Raw genomic sequence first — 21,615 nt, 5'->3', positions numbered from 1 at the left:
ACCACTCATATTGGATTAATAGTAAATGAATGTGAGTACTCCATCTGCCACGTAATATGAGGCACACACACATTTCTAGATCGTCAATTTAGCTAACTAAATTTAAATTAAATAATTAAAAAAAATTATATCATTAGAAAGTTCTTTCAATAATGAATCTAGTGATGTACTTTTTGTTAAGAAAAATACATAATTAATTAATTAATTAATCAAATTGATGATTTAGGAATACATGTGTGCCTCATATTATGGGACGGAGGGAGTAGTTGTTGGCCGGGTGCGGCACCAAGAGAAAAATGAGATGTATTATGGAACAAACGAGAAAAATCTATATGAGTTGTTTTGTGGAGTGGAGGGAGTACGCAATAAAAACAAGCGAGAAATGTGATGTAGAATGAGTTAACCTGGAAAGAGAGAGGGGGAATATGTGGCTTTATGTAGGCCAATTTTGGAGAGTTCCTTTTTATATATAGAGTCCGCCGTTTCATAATACACCGCCTTCGGATCAAAGATGTTCTCGTTTTTAGTGACTCGCCAATCCTATTGGATCAAAATTAAATGAATATGAGTAGTTATTGGCTAAGTGCGGGAGCCAAGAGAGAAGTGGTGTGTATTGTGGAACAAGTGAGAAAAAATTATTGTATATGAGTTGTTTTGTGGAATGGAAGAAGTATAATATCTTAGTATTATAGAAATTTGTTTCTCTCAGTATCTGAGATTTTTAATATTGTCCAATTTGTAACAATAATTTTCATATATTTTCGTTTTTGTTTCGAGAGATCGTTGCAACAAACAGTAGATGGATGGAGTATTTCTGCAAGGGGGAACAACCTTCGCAGCCTTCAATCACTCCGTGTCCCCCGCACGAGGCTCCATGCGGCTTTGCCTCTGGATAGCAGTGTACCTACCGTCTGAATAATGCTATTTTGTCGCTAATCTCGAGGCGCAAAGCACCATTGCCAAGCCTCGGAAGCTGGGCCCAGTGCAGCAGTTTAGTGGGTTAATCTTGGTTTGCGAGCACGGATCTCGAAGCGCGGTTAGAAAATTAACTAACCGAGGGCCGACGGGCCTTGGAATGGCGGCTACGATGATCGAGATGGGCTTCCGATGGGCCAGTTCAGTCGGAGATTTGATCCGACAGAGATCACGCCCTTTCCCGTTGAACCCAACTGAACTTTGAAATTCCTCAAAAAAAAAAATGAACTTTGCAATGGGTCGATTGCTATATTTCTGTAAAATTAACACTCCACCCTAAATCTGAAAAACGAGAAATCCACAAGGACGGCAGTTTCGACAGACGGATATTTGGTGGGGCAGGACTGAAGAATCTTTGTAGCTGCCATGTTGCGCCATCAGCGAGCAGCACAGAGCGCTGGCACCCATCAACATCTAAAGTTCTGAAAGATCCTAAATATAGTATATTCAGGCGTACTTGCTTCTACAATCATGCTCCTGTTTCCTTTGGACACGCCAAGTGGAGTAAATGAGCTTCTCTGTTTTCCACGAGAAAATGCAAAAGATTGCATGTGTAAAAATAGGAAATTGTAAGAAAGCATATTAAACCTGAAGGCTGCTCCCAAGCTATCGATGCACGCAACTACGGTAATTTCTACAGACAGGCGGTGGCTATCCTCCAAGGATGTATGCTGAGCTTAGTGTAGCACCAGCCGAGTGTTTGGCTGCATGATAAGCCAGTTTTTATTCAGTCTCTGACACTATACGATGCAACGATCATTTGAAGTACTAATAAAGATGGCCTGATTAAGTCAAAAGAAAGAAATATATGATGGCTGCACGTCAAACACGAGAATTTCTTAAGAAACTGTGCAATTCCTGTAGGGATTAGGAAAAATTACGAGCGACTGTGATCAGGGAGTGTCCCGGACCCGGAGGGCATCAATTGACTAGGGGCCAAGAGAAGTGGCATTCCCTGCCTATGATTAAATAAGTACTGTACCATCTCGTTTGTGCCAGGACATATCGCTTGATATGTTTACTTTCTCTGCTCACTTGGTCTTCTCCCTACGAACATGAAGTTTTCGGCTATTACATACGAACATGAAGTGGTCCATGGATCTACATCAAGGAATCTTTCAAGGGTTTGATATTAGGTGATTCAGGCCTATCGCCTATGTTGGCTTTTTCAAGCATGCTGACTGTTCAAGCTGTGCCATTGGGCTAAATCTGTAGCCCATTGAGTCCAAATCAATTAATGACCAATGGAGATGGTTAGAAGGGAATAGACAAATGAAGGTTTTTCATTTTTAGGTTTGATGCAAGAAATGCTAGGTTTGGAGCCATGAGCACATGGAGCGTCTGTACCGGAGAAAACTTCCAAGTATCACACTTGTTCTAATCCTGGAGGCCACATGTGCATTGCAGAGTCCATGCTGGGGTTGGGATTTTTTTTCCCTCGGGATACTGATGAGGGATAAAACAGGATCGTAAGTGCAAAAGGTGCTACCTAATCTAGTCAAATTGGAAGAGCAGGATTTAGGATGGATCCAAAACAAGTTTGGCTTCTTCTCTCGTACTTGTGTAAAGAAAAGAAATGGTAGTGTTGCAAACTTGCAACTTACAAATCATGCAGAACTGCAGCAATGTTGTGGAGCCAGGAAGCCAGCAGTGTGTGATGCACACTTGGGCAGCAGTACACAGCACACACTAATCAAGAACGATCGATCGGGAGTGGCAATATTAAGGTAATTGTAGATTAAAAATAGCAATTAGGTGGAGGGCAAGAAGATATGCGGTTGATACATGATGGATGTATAGTTAACATGATACTCTGCCAGCAGCTTTGTCGTTCAGGCATGACCCTTTTTCTACTTGTCATCTCCATAGGCATCGCATGTGCTGAGAAGGTTGCAACATGCAGTTCAGATTTGTTTTGAAAGATGGTCTGCCTAACTTTGGGCATCGTAGAACAGAACAGCTTGATTTGTTGATAACTGCGCAAGAAAATTTTATTTAGGGAAGTCGTTCTACAAGAGAAGCTAAAGGCTAAAACCACCAGTCCCAGATCCATCTGGATCCCAGCAACTAGGCTAACAGGTTGCGTATGCAGAAACTTGTCTCTTTGGATCTTGGGTAATATAGTTCCCGACATACCTTGAGTAGTTCTGCAATTTGTAAGATATAGGGAACTGTACAAAATTTTGATAAAACTCACAAGTACATTACAGGCTTACAGCAGGCATCATTGCAGAAGGAGCAACCATGATTATCATTTGTACAGTGGATGCAAAACAGGTGACTAACTGAATTGCCGTTGAGGAATGTGGTGTGCAAGGACTGCAGAGAAGGTAGGAAACTACAATTTTAGTCAGAGAAATAACTAAAAGAATATGATCACAGTAAAGACGTGTGGATGAGCTTACCATCAGATAATTTGAAAGAGCATTTGCGCGCAAAGATTTCTGCGGGGTCCAAAGGCAGATTGGACAATAAGATTTTATCCAAATTTTCATCCCTAAAAGTAAGCATGGGCACAACGCAATTAGCAGGCTCAAGGAGAACCATCAGAGTGAAACGTACAGTAGCAAGTTAGCAGCAGATCCGAACCTCTTATTTGTTATATTGGCAAGATTGGGAATTTTCAATAACGGTCACCAATGACAAATTGAAGTTGATATAGAAGTGGTGTATACGTCAAATAGAAGGTTCAGATATGTAAGGAGATTTGCATTATGTTCTGACCGGAAACTGTAGGAGATTTGCATTATGTTGAAATCCAAAAGGCAAAACAGATGCAACTAACTTGAACCAGGACACTGCTGGACATGACAAGTTTAATTGTGCACCAAGTCCCATAAGTACTTGTGTTATGTTGATTAAAAAAATTACTTGCGTTATGTTGAAATTCAGAAGTAAAACAGATGCCACTAACTTGAACAAGGACACTGTTGGCCAGGACAGGTTATACCATGATATAATGTAAAACGTCCCAAGAGTACTTACTCCCTCAGTTCGGGTTTACAAGGTCATTCTCAAAATTATAGATATTCAAGATTAGAAGGCCCTTTCCCATGTCCCCCTCTTAATTACATGCATTAGTTCACTTGGTTTCTACTTCAATATTCATTCCCTTGCATGCATTGAGCCATTTTTGCCTTGGTACTAGTGCTTTCCCTTGGTATCAGCATTTCATCTTGATACTAGTGCTTTTCAACATTAATCGGCATTTATTCTCTCTCTCTTTTCACTATGTCTTGGTTACACCACTTTTCAAGAGGGGCCTTGTAAACCTGAATGGAGGGAGTATATTGTTTTGGGAATAGGATTGGTATCTACCACTGTTATGGTTTGGCCTAGGTAAGGTCCGAAGACCAGGGAAAACACACTTTCCTCGTCTATCTGTTGCAGGGCCTAATCCCTGTCATGGTAGAGAGGTAGTAAGGCTTAGTTGAACTATCTGCAACTCATTGGTTGATTAGAGTTACACAAAATCTTGACCGATCTGTAACTCTATCTCCCTAATTTAATTGGACTCTTCCTAGTTTGAAAGACCCGGCCGTATCCAACACCAATACTTCACCCAAGACTCTTTCTATCTCTATGGATGCTCTATCCTATTGCTGCACAGATGTGTAAATATGAGGCTCCTATCGCACATACATGCTGAGCCCAAGCTGTTGTAGCAGCTAGTTTGCCACATGAGCGAAGTGAACAGGACCCATGACATAAAAAAACTATCTGTAAGGTTAGAGCACTCACTGAGACCATGAAGGAATGAACTTCCTTCGCCTTACTTCTTCTTGATCCGGGTCATCGTCATCCTCTTCATCAGAATCTTTATAAGGTGACATTTCATAGGACTGCAACAGTTCCACAGAAATAATGGTAAGCAGTACTCTCAAACCATTATGATGTATAAAATATTCTGCCAAATGAAAACAATCAAAGCAACCCATAACACAGTTGTATGTAGTTTGTCCCGGCTGTAAGGAAGTAACTAATGGTTGCAGGTGAGAATCTCTCCAAGTTAACAAATGATATGTGACCATAATTGGAAAATATTCAAATTCTAGTGATCATGGTTCACAGTGCACTAGTATGTATATACAATCTACCCTTGGGTTAGACTAAACAAATTTCAGAATTGTTCAACTACTCTAAAATACCATGTTTGTACAACTGCTGAAAGGTTGAAAGCTATATTAGCAACTAACCAGGTCAAAACTTTTATGTGCATGATCACCATTACGGCACACATGCACACAAGATTGTAATAGCATTACCTCATCAATATCACCTGAGAAGCTTTCTTGCACCTGAAGTATAGAACTTTCAGACCTCCCATCTGCAACCACAGACTTCAGGTTGTGGTTTTCAGATGCTATAAAATTATAAACAGATTCTGTCCTTCCATCAGGTATTGATTCATGTTTCACTCCAACACAATCATTTCTTGGCTCATTGTCATCCTGAAACCAAAACTATGTCATCCAGAAACCAAAACTAGATGTTATGCAATCTGAAAAGGCAATAGAAGTTATGTAGTGGGTACTCACAGAACTCTTCCAACAATCGTCTTTTTCGCCATTTGCAGCATGAATCCATTCCATCCGCTGCTCTGGCTTCCATGCCTCTTCAGCGCGTTTCTTTTTCCTCTCCTTCTCTTTCTTCTCATCATCTTCTCTTAGCCTCTTCCTAGTAACATCATCTGCATCTATTTTCTTCTTCTGTTCCACCTCCTTTTGTTTTTGTCTTTGTTCTCTCTCTTGCTTTAGTCTTACACGCTCTAGTTCGGCAGCTGCTTTGCGCATGTGACGCTCATTTTGCTTCTTCTGTTGACGACGCTTTGCAGCTTCTGCTGCCTCAAGTGCCTTCACTCTAACATCTTTTTTCACTACGAGCCAGAAGTTCTCTTAGTTACTGTCACTGATGACAAACGTCCAGAATATGTGAAAAGTGAAAGTGGGGTAAGAAACATTCATTTCGAAGCTAAGTTAGTGACTTTCTTGTAGAGGGTGTATAACAGAAAGTTATTGAAAGATGGCATTAGTGCAACAGATATAACGTACAATTGACCTAAAAATGACTGCAAAGATATGAGACTTACCACATGTCATTGTAGATTTTTGCTGCTGTTTTACCAGTGGTACAAATGATTTCATGTTATTGATAATATTACTAGGTTTCCATCCTTTCTCAAGATTTTCCTCACTTCTGTGTCTTATATTTTTGCTGCTCAGAAGTCCTGTCCGACTTGCTCTATCATAGAGGGGATGTGGTGCTTTTCCTTTCTTAATTGAAGGAGCACAGTTCTCCTTTGGGTTTTTGATGGCTTCATTAATGCTGAGATGCAAATGATAATCAGGGTTCCTAGTGTAAACTTTTGTGGTTGTCAAGCCTAGCCTGCCTACATCCACATATCTTGTGGACAAAGAGGCAGAATTTTCTCTGCTTTGATAGAAGCTACTAACATGCTCAAGTGGTTTTCTTCCAGTCAGGCCTTGGCTTGAATAATTTCTACCAGGACATCTAGGTAATATCTCTCTGTTTTCATTTTCTTCTGCCATGCTGCTAGCTTCATCAATTTTGAAGCATGCAAGTCCTGGTATAGAACCCATACACCCTGAGTTAGATCTGGTTCTTCCTGACAGCTTTTCCAGGCTATACTTTTCAACTGATGGGGTCAAAGGAATTTCGCAATCCTCTTGAACACTAATAGAATTTGCTGTATCAAAACTAAGGACATTGGACATCCGAAAAGAACCATCGAGTTCCAAACTATATTTACCAGAAACTCCCAATTTGTTGACATCGTAACTTGGATCATGCCATTTAGTGTCAACAGAATTGATTGAGGACGGGTCAATAAGTTTCTTGAACCTAGCTGACAATGCTTGATAATGACCACTCATTTTATTGTCCATCTTATACTTCGCAGAGAGACTGGTGCTCAGGTTAATCAATTTTGTAGAATCACAAAGTCCTGCAAATGCCCTTTCTTTGATAGTTGGACTCCTGGCTTTCGACGGAACAGTGATGCTAAAGCTTTGCATAGTTTCATCATAGTCAACATAATTATCATCGTTTTCCCGAGGAATAGCACCATCAGACACTTGCAGTCCTTCATCAATATCTTTCTCATCAATTACAAGATTGGAGTCATAATTAAGTTTCTCCAGAACTGATTCATTTGAAGCACGGGCCTGTTGATTCTGCTGAAATAAAGCACAGCTTGTGAAAGTAGTTGGCGAAGTGGTGATGGGATAATTTTCTGGTTTCAATACTCCACTTTCGTAAGCAAGATAATCTATCTCAGTCACCACCTTGTCTTGTACTGTGGCTATTCTTACATCCGCGTCAGGATATTTGAAGCAAGAAATTGCCTGTAAACGAAGAACAAATCTTGTTACAGTTCACAAGTTTTCATACACATTAGCACTTTACAGCTCCAAACACCACCACAGGAACAGACAAAAATAACATGCAAAAAACTAAATACCAAAGTGTAATAACATATGAATTAGAACCATGTTTCCAATGGCATATTGGCATCTAATTAGTTATAACCAAATTTATGTTTTCAAGTTAAATTTTGAATACAAACATAGAACTGCATACATATCTATGTAAACTTGACATATTTTCAACTGGTTTTCAATGCAATAGTCTATCAGGAATATGCTATATGCCAGATACTTTTGATGGAAAAAGGTAATATGTGTTTGCTAAAGATGTACCTTCCTTATGCAGCATGCAACAACATCAGGTAAAGCATCAGAGCAGCTAGGCGAAGAATTGCTTACTGCATCGAGGTTGTTTTCCAAAGAATCTGATTGAGGAACTAATGATAAGTTAGAACTAGGAGTGCTGCCAATACACAATGAAGCTTTCATACTTCGAGAGTTAGAGCAAATAACATCTGAGGGGCTAGCAGAACACCTTCCAGGGGAAGAATTGGCACTTAAATGAACTTCCTGTGCTACTACTGGTGTCACGGATTTGTCCATGTTATCACATTCTTCACTCTGAACAAAAAGTTTTCCCTCAGCAGGACCAGACTGTTTTAGGTGGCAGTTGGTTGAATCTATTGCTGGTTCTCTTCCAGGTCTCTTATTTGATGTGGACAGAGGAGAAAACACAATGCATGTATCCGCAACTGTACCTGTCCTACAATATCGAGAAGATAGTTTATGAACTGAAGATTGCATCTGACACAATTCATTCTGCGGGGATATCAAGGCATCTAAAGCATTGGCACTATTGGAATCATTGTCGCTAATTGTTCCTGAAGAAACAACTTTGTTCTGATAAACGTTATCATCGCCAGACTTTTGCAAGGAGCATGTGCTTAATGCCCCATCTAACTCTGAATGTGAGTAGTGTCCACCGCCATCTTCCATAGCATTTTCCTTGGGATGAGGGGAGCACCCATAGCCATCATCTAACATATTATTTTGCAGCATTCCCAACCTTTCTTGATCCCCAGAAGTAGTGTCGGCTAGCTGAGCAGCAGGTCGCGAAGAAGATACATAGCACGAAGGAGGAAGTATAAATTCTGAGCTCTCTTGTTCATGACTGGTGGGACATCGATCGATGCTTCTATTCAAATAGCTGTTCTTTAATTGTTCAGTATGCTCAACTGTGTATAATTGCTCGCTTTCAAGCAGTGGACTGGCCACACATTGAGGACCTTCAAGAAAAGAGGCTTCGGAAGTATGCACTGTTTCCTTTTCACAAGATAGACTGGCCATAGGATGAGGTCCTTCAAGAGAACTAGTTCTAACATCGTGTGATATAGCATTTTCATGCAGTTCTTCAGGAGAATCAAGTTCAGATGTGTGCTCTGGTTCCTTAGCAAGCAATAGACAGATAGAAGGGGGTCCGTCCAGAAAATTAACTTCATTAGAGCATATGGCTTCCTTCTCAAGCAGGAGACTGGCTGTGGAATGTGGTCCTTCAGGATAATCAGTTTCAGTAGTGTGTACTTGTACTGCATCCTTTTCAGGCAGCGGTTCGGGCACGGAGACAATTCCTTCCAGAAAATTAGGTTTAACAGACTGCAACGAATCATTCTCAAGCAATGGACTGGCCACAGAAGTTGGTGCTTCAAGAGAATTAGTAGAAGATGGGTCTTCATTCAAAGGGTCCACGGGAGCAAGCTCGGTAAGGGTAGTATCAGAATCACAATTCTTGCACTCCTTATCTACTTCAGAACAACCGGTGCTATTACCACTACCTGGCTTGACACCATCAAATTCAGCTGTTTCTGGTTCGGACAGTTGATGGATTTTAGGCAGTGCAAGATGAACACCATCTGCCCTTTCTAGATTAGCAAGATCTAGAGATGGCTTTCTTAGAGTATTTCCTGCAAAAAAAGATTCCATTCAATATTCCTGTTTCCTAAACACTAAGACGTACAGGAAAAGTAGAAAGGAAAGATGCAAGTGAAGGCACAATAGATGTTTTGGACTGCCTGCATGCAAACCTTCAAACTAATACTGCATATGAGAAAGAAACCACAACACCTTTTTCTCACTACTTAAATTATCATGTTCAGGTAAAGCACAATTCAGCTGGTTGTTTATCCTATGCAATACAGGGAAGGCAATTTACATGTATGTTTATTGCAGTGTTTATTCTTTTCTAATTATTAGTTGTTTTCCTAATGGCCCCATGGCAGATCAACTTCAGCATCTGCAGGTGCAAAAACCGAAGGCACCAACAATATCATCACTGTGTGTGTGCACTCTATCCATCGTGCACATGATGGCAATGTTCAACAAAAACGAGTGAAGACTTTGTGTGGGAACTACCGAACTAGGCTCCACCTCGTCCTCCGCAAATAATCACATCATTAGAAAGTTACAGTTTGCACTCCCACATGCAGGTTAAATTCCAACGATTCCGAATTCAGCGTGACACTAGTTCTCTGAGATTTATATACATACGCGAACTTATCATAATGGACCCTGATCGATTTGAGCGCTCAACACACAGAAATCCAAATCGAAATGGATGCTCCGCGTCCACGGCATCCAGCGGCGGAATCGGGACCAAACCCTCGATACTGTCCACTACCCCAAGCCAGCAACAGAGCAACTAGTAGAACGCAACCGCCCGAGGGGTAAATCAACGCACCTTGCCGCGTTCTTGTGGCGGCGGCGGAGTGCGGCAGGAGCCACGGCGGGGGTCGGCTGCCGGCGGCGAGGAGGGTGCAGGCGACGTACTCGGAGAAGGACGCGACCTGCTGCCGCATCTGCCCCTCCACCCAGTCCCGGCGTTCGAAAGCCTGCATGAACAAGGCCTCCATTGCGGACGGAGGATGGGAGTGATCAAGGGCGGAGGAGCCGGTAGGGCAAGGGTTTGGACTCAGTTACGAACTGGGTAGGATTTGAAACGGGGAGCTCAGTTCGTGGGGTGATAGGAGAAACGGTCGGGAGTGGCGGCGCTCGGCAGCGAGATGGGCCGGAAAGAGAGAAGGGGTGCGGCTCACGACTGGATGGGCTACGGGCTACGGCCCAGGGGAGGGGAGACCTCTCAGAATTCATGACCTCGAAAAGCCAAACTTTGCATGTACGTATAATTTAAAAGAAACAAATTCATGAAGTCTAACCTAATGAAAAATAGATTCTGAAAAAAAAACTAATGAAATTTTTTCCTTTGTTTGTATAACAACTATCGCTAGCACCTAATTTTACATATAGAATTTTATAATTTTTTCGTGGTGCGATCAAACAACTTAAGTTGCATATTCATGTGTTTCAAACTCTCTTAGGATCCTAGTATCCAACGCATGACATTTTATTTCGAGATAAGATCATATTGGAGTACAAAACTAAACTAACAACTGGTACTCCCTCCATCCCATATTGAGTGACGAAGTATTACATGTGTGTAGACGTTTTGGATGTCGAATTATAGATACATTCATATTTGGTAAAATTTGAATTAGTTAATACGGGACAAAGGAGTGAGCAGTTTACATTTTATCCTCCGAAACTCGAGTATCTTCGGAACACGACATTTGTGCATACATTGTGTCCTCCCGAAGAGACATTTTAACAAAAAAAAAATATATAAGGGGAAGGCTACGCGGTGCGCGCGCGCACTATTTGCGCTATACGGTGCGCCGATTCCGACAGCTCAATGATTACTCGATTAGTAAAATTAAACGTTCTCCTTGCTATGCGGGGCCTTTGCTTTTGTCGTTTGCTGTAGAGTGCACCTCTCTCCTACAGTCCTACTGCTCTTGTAGGAGTACGAGACCGCCTCTTCCGATGACCCACTGCTCCGACGGCTCAGCGATTATTGGATACGGAGTACTCCGTAGTAAAATTGAACATTCTGCACCCGACAGGCCTTTGGTTTTGTTGTTTTATGTAGCCTGTCCGTGTAATGAACCTCCCTCCTACTAGGCCGTCTCTTCCTTTCACCAACAAGCCGTAATATTTGCAGTCCTCCAAAAATTACTTCCAGCAAAAAAAAAAAAACAGGATCAAAGCCTGAAAAAAATTTGCAGGACACCTCGTCTGTATGGACAACCGGCGAGTTAAAACTTCACCATCTTGCTTATGAGATCTTGCTTATACCTATGGACATGTAGATTAGCCCTCCCCAGAACTGTCCCCAAACATGATGCAACTTGTAATTTGTTGATAGATATTTAAAACATGAAACATCAGCATTACACCGGAAGAATCTTTTTGGATAGAACGATTGTTATATGTTGGCTTAAATGAAAAAGAGTGTATTGCTGCTCTACATCAGACTAGAAAAACAAGCACTTTAACTCAGAAAAACTTATAATGTCGGTTGTTTGGGTATGTTCGATCACTTGCTGTCGCAAAACATGTGCTTGGAAGTAATCTGCGTAGCCCCTGCAAATAAGAACAATATAAAATTATAACTGGTGGCATATATCGCAGGAACTAGAACAAAAATAAATAGTTATAGAAGATCAAAAATACTTAATAGTTACATGTAACTTCAAATATATGATTACATCGCAGTAGAATAAGTGTACAAAAACAATTCTTAGAACCAATATGCATAGCTAATCCTTGATCAAACTTATCACTGTCATGTGAAACATACGGCAATAGCTTAGTAGGAAACATATACCCATCATGAATGTACATATGTAGTTACATCCAATATGATCTATACATAGTCACATCTAGCGTAAACTTTAGTTTCATCCAATAATGATGGTGGCCTATACTTCAAAACATTACTACATCCAATGTAAACTATAGCTACCCCTGTTACAAATACAATACTACATCCAGTAGATACATAGTTACATCCAATATAATTTAGTCACATCTAATGTAAATTGTAGTTACATCCAATATAATTTAGTCACATCTAATGTAAATTGTAGTTACATCCAATAGTGATGGTGGCCCATATTGCAAGACATTATTACATCCAATGTTAAGCTACCTCTACTGCAAATACAATACTACATCCAGTAGATACATCGTTACATCCAATAATTTAGTCACATCTAATGTAAATTGTAGTTACATCCAATAGTGTGCATGGTGGCCTAGTGTAACTTGTAGTTACATCCAGTATGCTTTATTTTTCCTTGGGTAGTTGAATCTGTCAACATAATGTTATGTTCAAAGTAAATCAACTTATAGTAGTAGTATTTCACTACAAAATTTACATCCAGTAGATGCCACAATGGTACACAAAAACATTCACGAGCAGATGCTACTTCAAACTAATTTTAACATCCCCTACGAAATGTAACTCTTAACATTAAAACTACTTTAAAAAATACGAAAAGTACCTCTTAACATTAAAACTACACCTTTTAACTCATAAAAGTAAATTTCACATACTAAAACTACATCCAGCAAAATCATGAAGTAACTCCTAACCCGGAAATTACATCAAATTCAGATCCAAAGAATGGAAATGGCACGGTGAGGTAAGGCGGGGGACTGATGATTACAGAGAATAAAGCGAACCTTGTAATCAAGTTCATAGAGAGCGACCAGAATCTAGACGGCGACCTACCCATCCAAGCCACGCGTGGCAACCCGATCAGCAAATCCCCATGCCGCCTTCTTCCCTCCCTCCCATAGAAAAAACGCAGATCCCCAAATCCCCAAATCCTCAGCTGCTCCTGTTGTTCATGGACTCCCCGCCACCGCCCACCTGGTGCTCTTGGCCTCCAAAGCTGTGCCGGGCTTCGTAGCGGAATCCCCAGCAGAGAACCTCAACGCTGACGCCGTCCGTCTCCTCTCCTCCGACCGTGGATCTTCTCGTCAAAGTGGCGGTGGATCACGCGAAGGAGGGACATGGCGGCGGCAAGCCCAGTGCGGAGGCCATCGCAGGATGGACGCGGGATCCCGATGTGTGCGGCGGCATGGGGCGAGGCGAGAGAGGGATTCGTGGGAGAGCGTGTGTGCGTGGAGGAGAGCAGGCGCGCGTGTGTCTGTGAGAGAGGAGAGAGAAAGATAAAGACAGAAAAAGGCAAGTATAAGTGCTCGGAGAGAACAACAGCCGCACGATTTAATCGCAAGAAGCGTGCGCGTGCGCACCACGCGCGACCAGGCAGTGCGCAGGCGCAAATAAGATTCCGCAAAATATAAAAGAACTTTCGAGCCCGGTTAGACCAAAGTCAATGATCTCGTTGCCTAATTCGGTTTTAGACTTTTTTTTTTAAAAAAAACCCAGCATCAGCTCTTCGAAGAACCGATAAGTTATTACTCTATCCGTTCAAGTTTTAGGTTTATCCTAAGTCAAGCTCTTTAAAATTTACCAACTTTATAAAAACAATGTTAAGATCTACTCCCTCCGTCCCATACTAAGTGACTCAAATTTGTCCAAATATGAATGTATGTGTACCTAAAAAGCATCAATATACATGTAATAGAAAGTCGCTTAATATGGGACGGAGGGAGTACAATATATAATGTAAAATTTAAGAAACTAATCTGGAGTTCTAGATGTTGATATTTCTTTTTCTATAAATCTGATCAAATTCAAAAAAGTTTAACTTCTTATATTTAAGAGTGGAAGCAATATTTTCTTTTTTCCTTTCCTAGGAAAATTATTTTTTTGCGAGGTACTCCCTCCGTTCCATAATTCTTGTCTCAAATTAAAGAGTATTTTCTAAGAACCGAAATTTCTGAAAGCCCGTTCGATAAGAATTATGAAACGGAGTGAGTATTTTCTAAACAGAATGCCCATGCCTGTAATTCGCTTTCTTGACTTGATCCACATGCCGCGGGCGCGGCGCCGAGCCAGCCAAGGAAAATGAGACCGGGAGGCGGTCAAAGCGAAAAATCACGAAAGCTGCATCGTAGGGCCCGCAGGGCAGAGAGCCCCATGCCAACGGTAAAAATCAAAACATGGAATGCAATCCCCCACCAAACCACCCGCTGCCCGAAAATTCAAACCGCCCCGCCCTGTCATGGAAGCCCGAAAATTCCTACCATCCTGCGTTTCCTGTTGGACCCACCTGTCATGGAAGCCCGAATTTCAAACCCCTTTCCGCTGCCCAGCTTGCCTCCTCCCGTCCCGTGGACCCCGGCGTCTTCCCTCCCAAACCCTTTCCTCTTGCCCTCAAAACCCCTTCTTCCCCTTTCCCCTCTGCCTCTGCCTGTCCGTCCCTCGCTTCCCAAAACCAATCTGCTCTCCTCCCTCCCGGACTCCATGGCCCCGAGCTCGCCGCCCTCCGCCGCGCTGCGGGCGTCCTCGCGCAAGCGGACGGCCTCCGCCAAGGCCGCGCCCGACCAGGAGCCGTCCGCGGCCACCAAGCGCCCGCGCAAGGGGGCCGCGTCGTCGTCGGCGAAGAAGAAGACGGCCGATCCCAAGGCGAAGGCGTTGAAGGCGCCGAGGAAGAAGAAGGAGGTGGCGGCGGCGGAGGAGAAGCTGTCGGAGGATGAGGTTTGCGCGGAGGAGCCTGACGAGGAGGAGCTCGAGCTGGGGGAGGAGGACGAGTCGGCCGCCTCGGGGGAGCAGGGGCAAGCGACGGCGAGGAGGCGTGTGGCGCAGCCCACCAGGGAAAGGAACCTCGCCGCCGGGGACAAGGAGCCGGAGTTCGTCGGCGAGCCTTTCCCCGCCGACGAGGCACGCAGCAAGTGGTCGCAGCGGTACCAGCGCGCCGCGCCTAGGAGGTAGCGTATCCTATAGATGGATCTGTTGGTCTCTGGTTCGTTTTGTGTTGAACACTTGAGCATATGCGGCCTTCTGTTGTGCAGGCCGGATGAGGAGCCCGAACTCAAGGCTCGGTGCCACTACCGCTCCGCCAACGTTGATGGAACTGTCTACGCTCTTGGCGATGATGTCTATGTCAAGGTACGCTTTTCGACAGCTCATTTTACATCATATTCCCACCATCAAACTTGCATTCTGTGAAAACAAGCTTAAAGCTTGCACGAAACTGCTTCAATTCAGCGAAATTTGGAATGTTCTGATCTCTATGAAATTCCCTGCTTTTCTTTCCCTGCTTAGAACTCACTAACTGAATTGAATGCTCGCATTTTTCGCATGGCTTACACGCTGTCAACAACGTGTAACAACCAGATGGTGGTCCTCTCATATTTGTTATCATGCTCTAATAGTTATTTCTGTATTTCTCAATTGTGATTCCTTTTGGCTACTCACAGGCTGCGGAAAATGAGGCTGATTACATTGGCCGAATAACTGAATTTTTTGAGGGCACCGATCGGCACTGCTATTTTGCTTGTCGATGGTTCTTCCGTCCAGAGGACACGGTGTGTGACCGAGGACTGTAATAGTTTTGTTATGTATGCTCAGAGTGTATAGAACTAATACTAATTTTTAGGTGATCTCTACGGCCAAGTTTGTTGATGATCACACGCATGACCCAAAGCGAGTCTTCCTCTCTGAAGAAACAAATGATAATGTGCTTGATTGCATCATAAAAAAGGTTAAGATAATTCATGTTGATCCAAATGTAAGTGCCCTTGTTCAGAACTCTGTTGTAAATTATATAGTACTCCTATTTGTTAATGTAATTTACCTTTTATTTCAGATGGATCCAGAAGGCAAGGCTCAACTGGTGGCTGACAGTGAGGCTGAGCTATATTATGACATGTCATATGCGGTTGCATATTCTACATTCGCTAATATCCCATCAGGTTATTGTTGCTGCAATACTTCATTTCTTGTTTACATAGGGTGTTGTAATCGAACTAATTTTTTATACTTTTTGAGAATTGTTTTCAACTCTGAATTATTTGAAAGTAGATAATAATTATTTACTTTTCAAAATTACTTCAGGGCCCTGAAAATAAACCACCTTTCCATGCTGATACATGAACATACAATTTTATTACTTGTATTGTTCAAAATGTAACTTTTATTGAGAGGTTCTACTTATTTTAGAAGCATACAATTTTATGTATTTAAACAGTGTAAGTAGATTTTGGTGGAAAGAGATAGAATTAGCTTAGGGGCAATAAGAGACCAAGAATCTACATCTATTATGGTGTGAGGGATATCAAACTAACCCCTTTTTGTAGATAATGGGGTGTGATGGAGTATGGATGAAAGATTATAACTTGTCTATCTTTGAGTTGAATTGCTTATTTGATTTAAATGCCTAAGTGGTACATGTTAGGACATGACCAAGTACAACACGTAATGTATGATGTGTTTGGTACCCCCTCTGATCCATATTAATTGTCGCTGATTTAGTACTGAATCAGTGATAATTAATATGGATCGGAGGGAGTAACTTAATTTAATTCTTGTTCCGGTTTATGATTAGAATTCAAGATGTGACTTGCATTATCTGTAGATACCAATGAAAACTCTGGGATTTCTTCTGATGCTGACCTGGAGGCTGGCACGCCACCAGTGAGAACAGCAGCTCTCCTTGACCTTTATTCTGGCTGTGGTGGTATGTCTACAGGGCTATGCTTGGGTGCCGCACTTGCTGGCCTGAAACTCGAAACGGTATAACTCTGCCCTATACTTGTTCGACAGATATCTTTTTTTATCTCTCTCAGAAGTCAGAACTAACTATATGATTTATTTAATCTTTATAGCGATGGGCTGTTGACCTGAACAGCTTTGCATGCAAGAGCCTGAAGTACAATCACCCAGGAACTGAGGTTTTACTTCTAAACTGCATCTGGTATACCTTTTGTTCCATATAGCTGGTATAAAATGTCTTTTGATCTCTGAATGCAGGTTCGAAATGAGAAAGCTGAAGAATTTCTTGCTCTCCTTAAGGAATGGGCCATTCTATGCGACACATATGTCCATGTGAATAATTCTGAATCTGATAGTCCCATAGAGGATGAGGAGGAAGATGATGAGCCTCTTGCAAAGGATGAGTTTGTGGTAGAGAAGCTGCTTGAAATCTGCTATGGTGGCAGTGGGAGGGGAAAGGGCATATATTTCAAGGTGGCTACTTGTCAATTTGTCTTATGTCTTCTGGTTCATGCAGTAGTACCATCACTTATTAATTATTCTAGTGATTCTGTATAGGCCACAGTACTGTAATGTATTTTTATTACAGGTTCAATGGAAAGGCTATGGTCCAGAGGAGGATACCTGGGAGCCCATTGGAAACCTCAGGTTTGTATCTTGTTTGTTATATGCTAATTTCATGGCAATTTGTGTTTGCAGTGCACTGATTCTTGTTTCATAACCTAGTGACTGCCAACTGAAAATCAAAGAATTTGTACAAGAAGGGCACAAGCGGAAAATTTTACCATTGCCTGTGAGTACTTACATTCTTTTCGCTACATTTTTAACTCCACACCAGATTGGCTGATGCAATTTACTTCTGTTGTTAAATTCCAAAGGGTGATGTTGATGTCATTTGTGGTGGCCCACCTTGCCAAGGAATCAGTGGATTCAATCGTTTCAGAAACCGTAAGGAGCCACTGAAAGATGAGAAAAACCAGCAAATGGTCACATTTATGGACATTGTGTCATATCTCAAACCTAAGTTTGTCCTTATGGAGAATGTCGTGGACATTCTTAAGTTTGCTGATGGATATCTTGGTAGATATGCATTGAGTCGCCTGGTTGCTCTGAATTATCAAGCACGGCTAGGGATGATGGTAGCTGGTTGCTATGGGCTGCCCCAGTTCCGAATGCGTGTGTTCCTTTGGGGAGCTCTTCCTGACATGGTTCGTTTTGTTTTTGTCACTATAAATGATTACTAGAAACATATATCCTAGATGATTAGTCTGGTGTATTTGGTCATGCAGGTGCTCCCAAAGTATCCTCTCCCTACATATGATGTGGTTGTGCGTGGCATTGTCCCAAATGCTTTCTCTGTAAGTCCAGTTATAAATTTAGTGTCCGCAAAGAAGGGTTTATCTGCTGACCAGCTTGATTGCGTTTGCAGCAAAGCGTTGTTGCCTATGACGAAACACAAAAACCAACTTTGAAGAAGGCTCTGCTTCTTGGCGATGCTATTTCAGACTTGCCGGAGGCAAGTGTTTACTTATCTTACACATTTTGATTTTAAAATTACCCTGTACATCCAATCTTACACCTCTTATGCAGGTAGATAACTATCAGCTTCACGAGGTGATGGAATATGGTACGAAGCCCAAAACAGAATTTCAGCGCTATATCCGACTTGGTCGTAAAGGTAATACATGTAGCTCTGCTAATATGATGAATATGTCCATATTTTGGTTGTGAAGAGACCTTCTTGTTCATTTCAGTTTGTAATTTCAGTTTTATGCTGGTATAGTGAGTTTATTTCTTGCTGTTTCAATTCTCCAGACATGTTGGACCATTCATTTGGTGATAACACTTGTCCTGAAGAAGGCAAGCTCTTGGATCACCAACCTTTGAGGTTAAACCAAGATGATTATGATCGTGTGCAACAAATCCCAGTAAAGAAGGTTAGTGGCCAAATGGCATCAATTTTTTTAAAGGCAAAACCTCCTGGCCTCTACATCCTTGGATGAACAGTTGAACACATCAGCTTACAAAAAAATAAAAAAATGGGTTCAGTTTTGGTTCTCTCCTTTTTCCTTTGTGCAATTATGGTGAATCAATGTTGTTTTTAGGGAGCCAACTTCCGCGACCTACCAGGCATCAAGGTTGGAGCAAATAATATTGTGGAGTGGGACCCAGAAGTTCCGCGGGTTTATCTGAAATCTGGCAAACCCTTGGTATGAGTTCTACTTCTCAATTCTTGGATGATTACTGTTGGAGTCTCTTCTAAAAATTACAACTTGGATGATTCCATGCCAGTGAAAAAAAAAACGTTTTATGTTGCCAAACTAAGATGACATCAGTATTGTAAGACTGAAAATATTACTTAAACGATATGATCAATAATAGCAGCGTGGGAATAACAATAATAAGCAACTGCCCACGATTATTATCCTTTACTTTTTCTTGAACTGTTAGTGTTATGTTTTGATTTCCCATGCAACTCAGCAGAAAAGATGGCCATGTTATGTTGGCAAATAACAATAATAGTCTCATGGGAAATCATAACATAACATTTTCGGCTCTGCACTCGCAGTCTCTTTTTGAAAGCTCCATATAGTGTAGAAAGGCTGTTCATGTCTTTTATCCTTGCTGGGAGTGTTAAGGGTATGTGAGGGTGGCTCCCAAATGTGCGAGGGTGACACCCGTCATGCGAGAGGGTGGCACCCGAATGTGCCATTAACAGGGAGATCCTTGCCCTATCCGCAAATCTTCAATGGCGAGGAAGTCATCAATTCTAGAGAACTTGCCATTCCAAAACCTCACCATTTTGATGAAGCTTCCTGAGTCGAGGAGCAGATCATACAATAAGTCTCATGGTCCCAAACTTTAGCCGCAAGATTTTCCACCTTAAGGATCTTTTGATGAAGCACTGTCCAGACAAAAATATTAGTTAAACCATATGATCCATAATAGTAGCATGGGAAATAACAATAATCATCAACAGTCCATGATTATTATCCTCTGTTTTTCTTGTACTGAGTTTCTAAGGTATTTTTGATGTGGCCAGGTTCCGGACTATGCAATGTCCTTCATTAAGGGCAGATCACTGAAGTAAGTGTCCTTTGTTCCATGGTTTCTTTTCTGGAACTGTACTGGGTTATCGAAGCTGTTCTTACACACATGTTACGCTGCTACTTTAGGCCGTTTGGTCGCTTGTGGTGGGACGAGACAGTTTCTACGGTCGTGACCAGAGCAGAGCCACACAACCAGGTCAGTGTCATCATAATCTGTTCTCATGTTCTATCCAATATAGGTCCAAGATTGATGTGACTTTACTTCTGTTTTTCTAAATGTGTTTGATTGGTACTACCTGCAGATTATATTGCACCCAAATCAGGCACGGGTTTTGTCTGTCCGTGAGAATGCAAGGTTGCAGGGATTTCCTGATTACTACCGAATGAACGGGCCCATCAAGGAGAAGTATGTACCTCAATTGTTCCTCTAGTCTCGTGTAAATTAGAAATCCTTAACTGAACATTTCCTCTTTCTGAATCCTAATTCTAACAGGTACATACAAGTTGGCAATGCGGTGGCGGTTCCTGTTGCCCGAGCACTGGGTTACTCTCTTGGTCAGGCGTACCAGGGCGAGATGGAAAGCACTGGGCCGCTGTTCACATTGCCTGCCAGCTTTACCAATGTGGGACAGACCGAGGAGCTGGCGAGAGCTTCATCTGTCGGAATCCCTGTAGGAGAGGTGGTAGAGCAATAGCATTGAGTGAGAGTTCCCTTGTGCTGTTGGATTCAATTCGAGTCCATGCGGTGATTATCACTCTTGAGTTAGGATTGGTGAGGGGAGATGAATGTTGTAACATTGTTTAGGGCATACAAGTCGAGTGCTTATTGTATTGTAGTTGCGATGTTTCCAAACATTCAATTGCTGGTCGATCATGAACCTTAATTCTATAAATAAAGCTTGTAATGATTCGTTGCTACAATAGTTGATCTTCTATTGATAGATGTTGGGATTGTGCTCCAGTTGGACATCCTTGCTGCTGCTTATCATTCAGATTAGTCCGGTGGTACTGTGTAGGATTCATTGCACTTGTTGGACTCATGAGGCTGACGCAAAGCCTAAACAACTACTCCCTCTTCATTTTAAGTGACTCAAATTTGCCCAAATTTCGTCAATTTTTTTAGACGGAGGGAGTACACAATGAGAGCGATCTCCTTGACAGTTTTCAATGCAGAGAGAAGATACTGCGGTTTCTCTCGTTCCAAATGCTCCTTCGGCTGGACAAGTTGACATCAGCCACCGGGGAAGAGGTAAAGTGTCTCATCATCGCTCTTCCATTAAATTCATGGATTTGCTTTTGCTTCTCTTGACAAATTTTACTGATCTTGGAATCTTGATATAGAGGCCGGGAGATACAGCTAAGCTCCCAAAATCCTGCCTAGCGATCGAGACGTTAGACGCGCACAGGGCTGCACGGCTCTGCCGCCTTCCTTGCTGCACGAGCCCGCTGCTGCCACCGCGTGGAGGAGTGCAGGTTGCCACGGCCTTCACCGCCGCCGCCACAAGCTGTCGTCGCGTCGCCGTTGAATCGGGGACGCAGATGTAGCGGCCCTTGCCGCGTTGCTCTTCGATCTGCTGGTGTTGTTTGCGCTTCCCATGGAACGCACGGTACCTGTTCGGCGATTTGCCCATGCAAGGAAATATGGGCAGAGGAAGTCGCATCTGATGCTCAGGTAACTGGAGGA

The 21,615-nt window shown here is 42.3% G+C and overlaps 2 protein-coding genes across 4 annotated transcripts; one reads left to right on the top strand and one right to left on the bottom strand.

Moving 5' to 3' along the window:
* Positions 1–2,940: 2,940 nt before the first annotated feature.
* Positions 2,941–10,354, bottom strand: LOC100828113. Of its 3 annotated transcripts, none has more exons than XM_003574638.4 (8): positions 10,096–10,354; positions 7,695–9,322; positions 6,065–7,340; positions 5,514–5,851; positions 5,241–5,426; positions 4,717–4,817; positions 3,381–3,472; positions 2,941–3,294 (listed from the first exon to the last, which is right to left on the bottom strand). In XM_003574638.4, the coding sequence occupies exons 1-8, from the start codon at positions 10,265–10,267 to the stop codon at positions 3,257–3,259; spliced, it is 3,831 nt and encodes a 1,276-aa protein (XP_003574686.4). In that variant the 5' UTR covers positions 10,268–10,354; the 3' UTR covers positions 2,941–3,256. The 3 variants fall into 3 exon arrangements, with proteins under 3 accessions (XP_003574686.4, XP_024318320.1, XP_024318321.1); XM_024462552.1 differs by having other exon boundaries at positions 7,761–9,322; XM_024462553.1 differs by lacking the exons at positions 2,941–3,294; positions 3,381–3,472; positions 4,717–4,817; positions 5,241–5,426 and having other exon boundaries at positions 5,745–5,883.
* Positions 10,355–14,564: 4,210 nt separating this feature from the next.
* On the top strand, positions 14,565–20,852 carry LOC100845813 (DNA (cytosine-5)-methyltransferase CMT3). Its single transcript, XM_010238437.3, has 20 exons — positions 14,565–15,095; positions 15,180–15,276; positions 15,588–15,695; positions 15,767–15,898; positions 15,977–16,082; positions 16,745–16,902; positions 16,995–17,060; positions 17,140–17,355; positions 17,471–17,529; positions 17,608–17,674; positions 17,760–18,089; positions 18,171–18,239; positions 18,311–18,397; positions 18,472–18,559; positions 18,697–18,818; positions 18,987–19,091; positions 19,925–19,968; positions 20,058–20,127; positions 20,234–20,337; positions 20,425–20,852. Exons 1-20 carry the CDS (start codon positions 14,632–14,634, stop codon positions 20,624–20,626), a joined length of 2,694 nt encoding a protein of 897 aa, XP_010236739.1. The 5' UTR covers positions 14,565–14,631; the 3' UTR covers positions 20,627–20,852.
* Positions 20,853–21,615: the final 763 nt, after the last annotated feature.

Source organism: Brachypodium distachyon, chromosome 3, assembly GCF_000005505.3.
Source record: "Brachypodium distachyon strain Bd21 chromosome 3, Brachypodium_distachyon_v3.0, whole genome shotgun sequence".
NCBI classification, from domain to species: Eukaryota; Viridiplantae; Streptophyta; class Magnoliopsida; order Poales; family Poaceae; genus Brachypodium; species Brachypodium distachyon.
This window is presented reverse-complemented; position numbering and strand designations above follow the sequence as displayed.

Coding starts and splice junctions, on each gene's coding strand:
- LOC100828113 (XM_003574638.4), bottom strand. CDS start 10,267: ATGGAGGCCTTGTTCATGCAGGCTTTCGAACGCCGGGACTGGGTGGAG. Junction 7,341..7,694: donor TTGCATGCTGCATAAGGAAG/GTACATCTTTAG, acceptor CTTCGTTTACAG/GCAATTTCTTGCTTCAAATA. Junction 5,852..6,064: donor AAAATCTACAATGACATGTG/GTAAGTCTCATA, acceptor TCTGGCTCGTAG/TGAAAAAAGATGTTAGAGTG.
- LOC100845813 (XM_010238437.3), top strand. CDS start 14,632: ATGGCCCCGAGCTCGCCGCCCTCCGCCGCGCTGCGGGCGTCCTCGCGC. Junction 15,899..15,976: donor TAATTCATGTTGATCCAAAT/GTAAGTGCCCTT, acceptor CTTTTATTTCAG/ATGGATCCAGAAGGCAAGGC. Junction 16,903..16,994: donor CTGGCCTGAAACTCGAAACG/GTATAACTCTGC, acceptor TAATCTTTATAG/CGATGGGCTGTTGACCTGAA.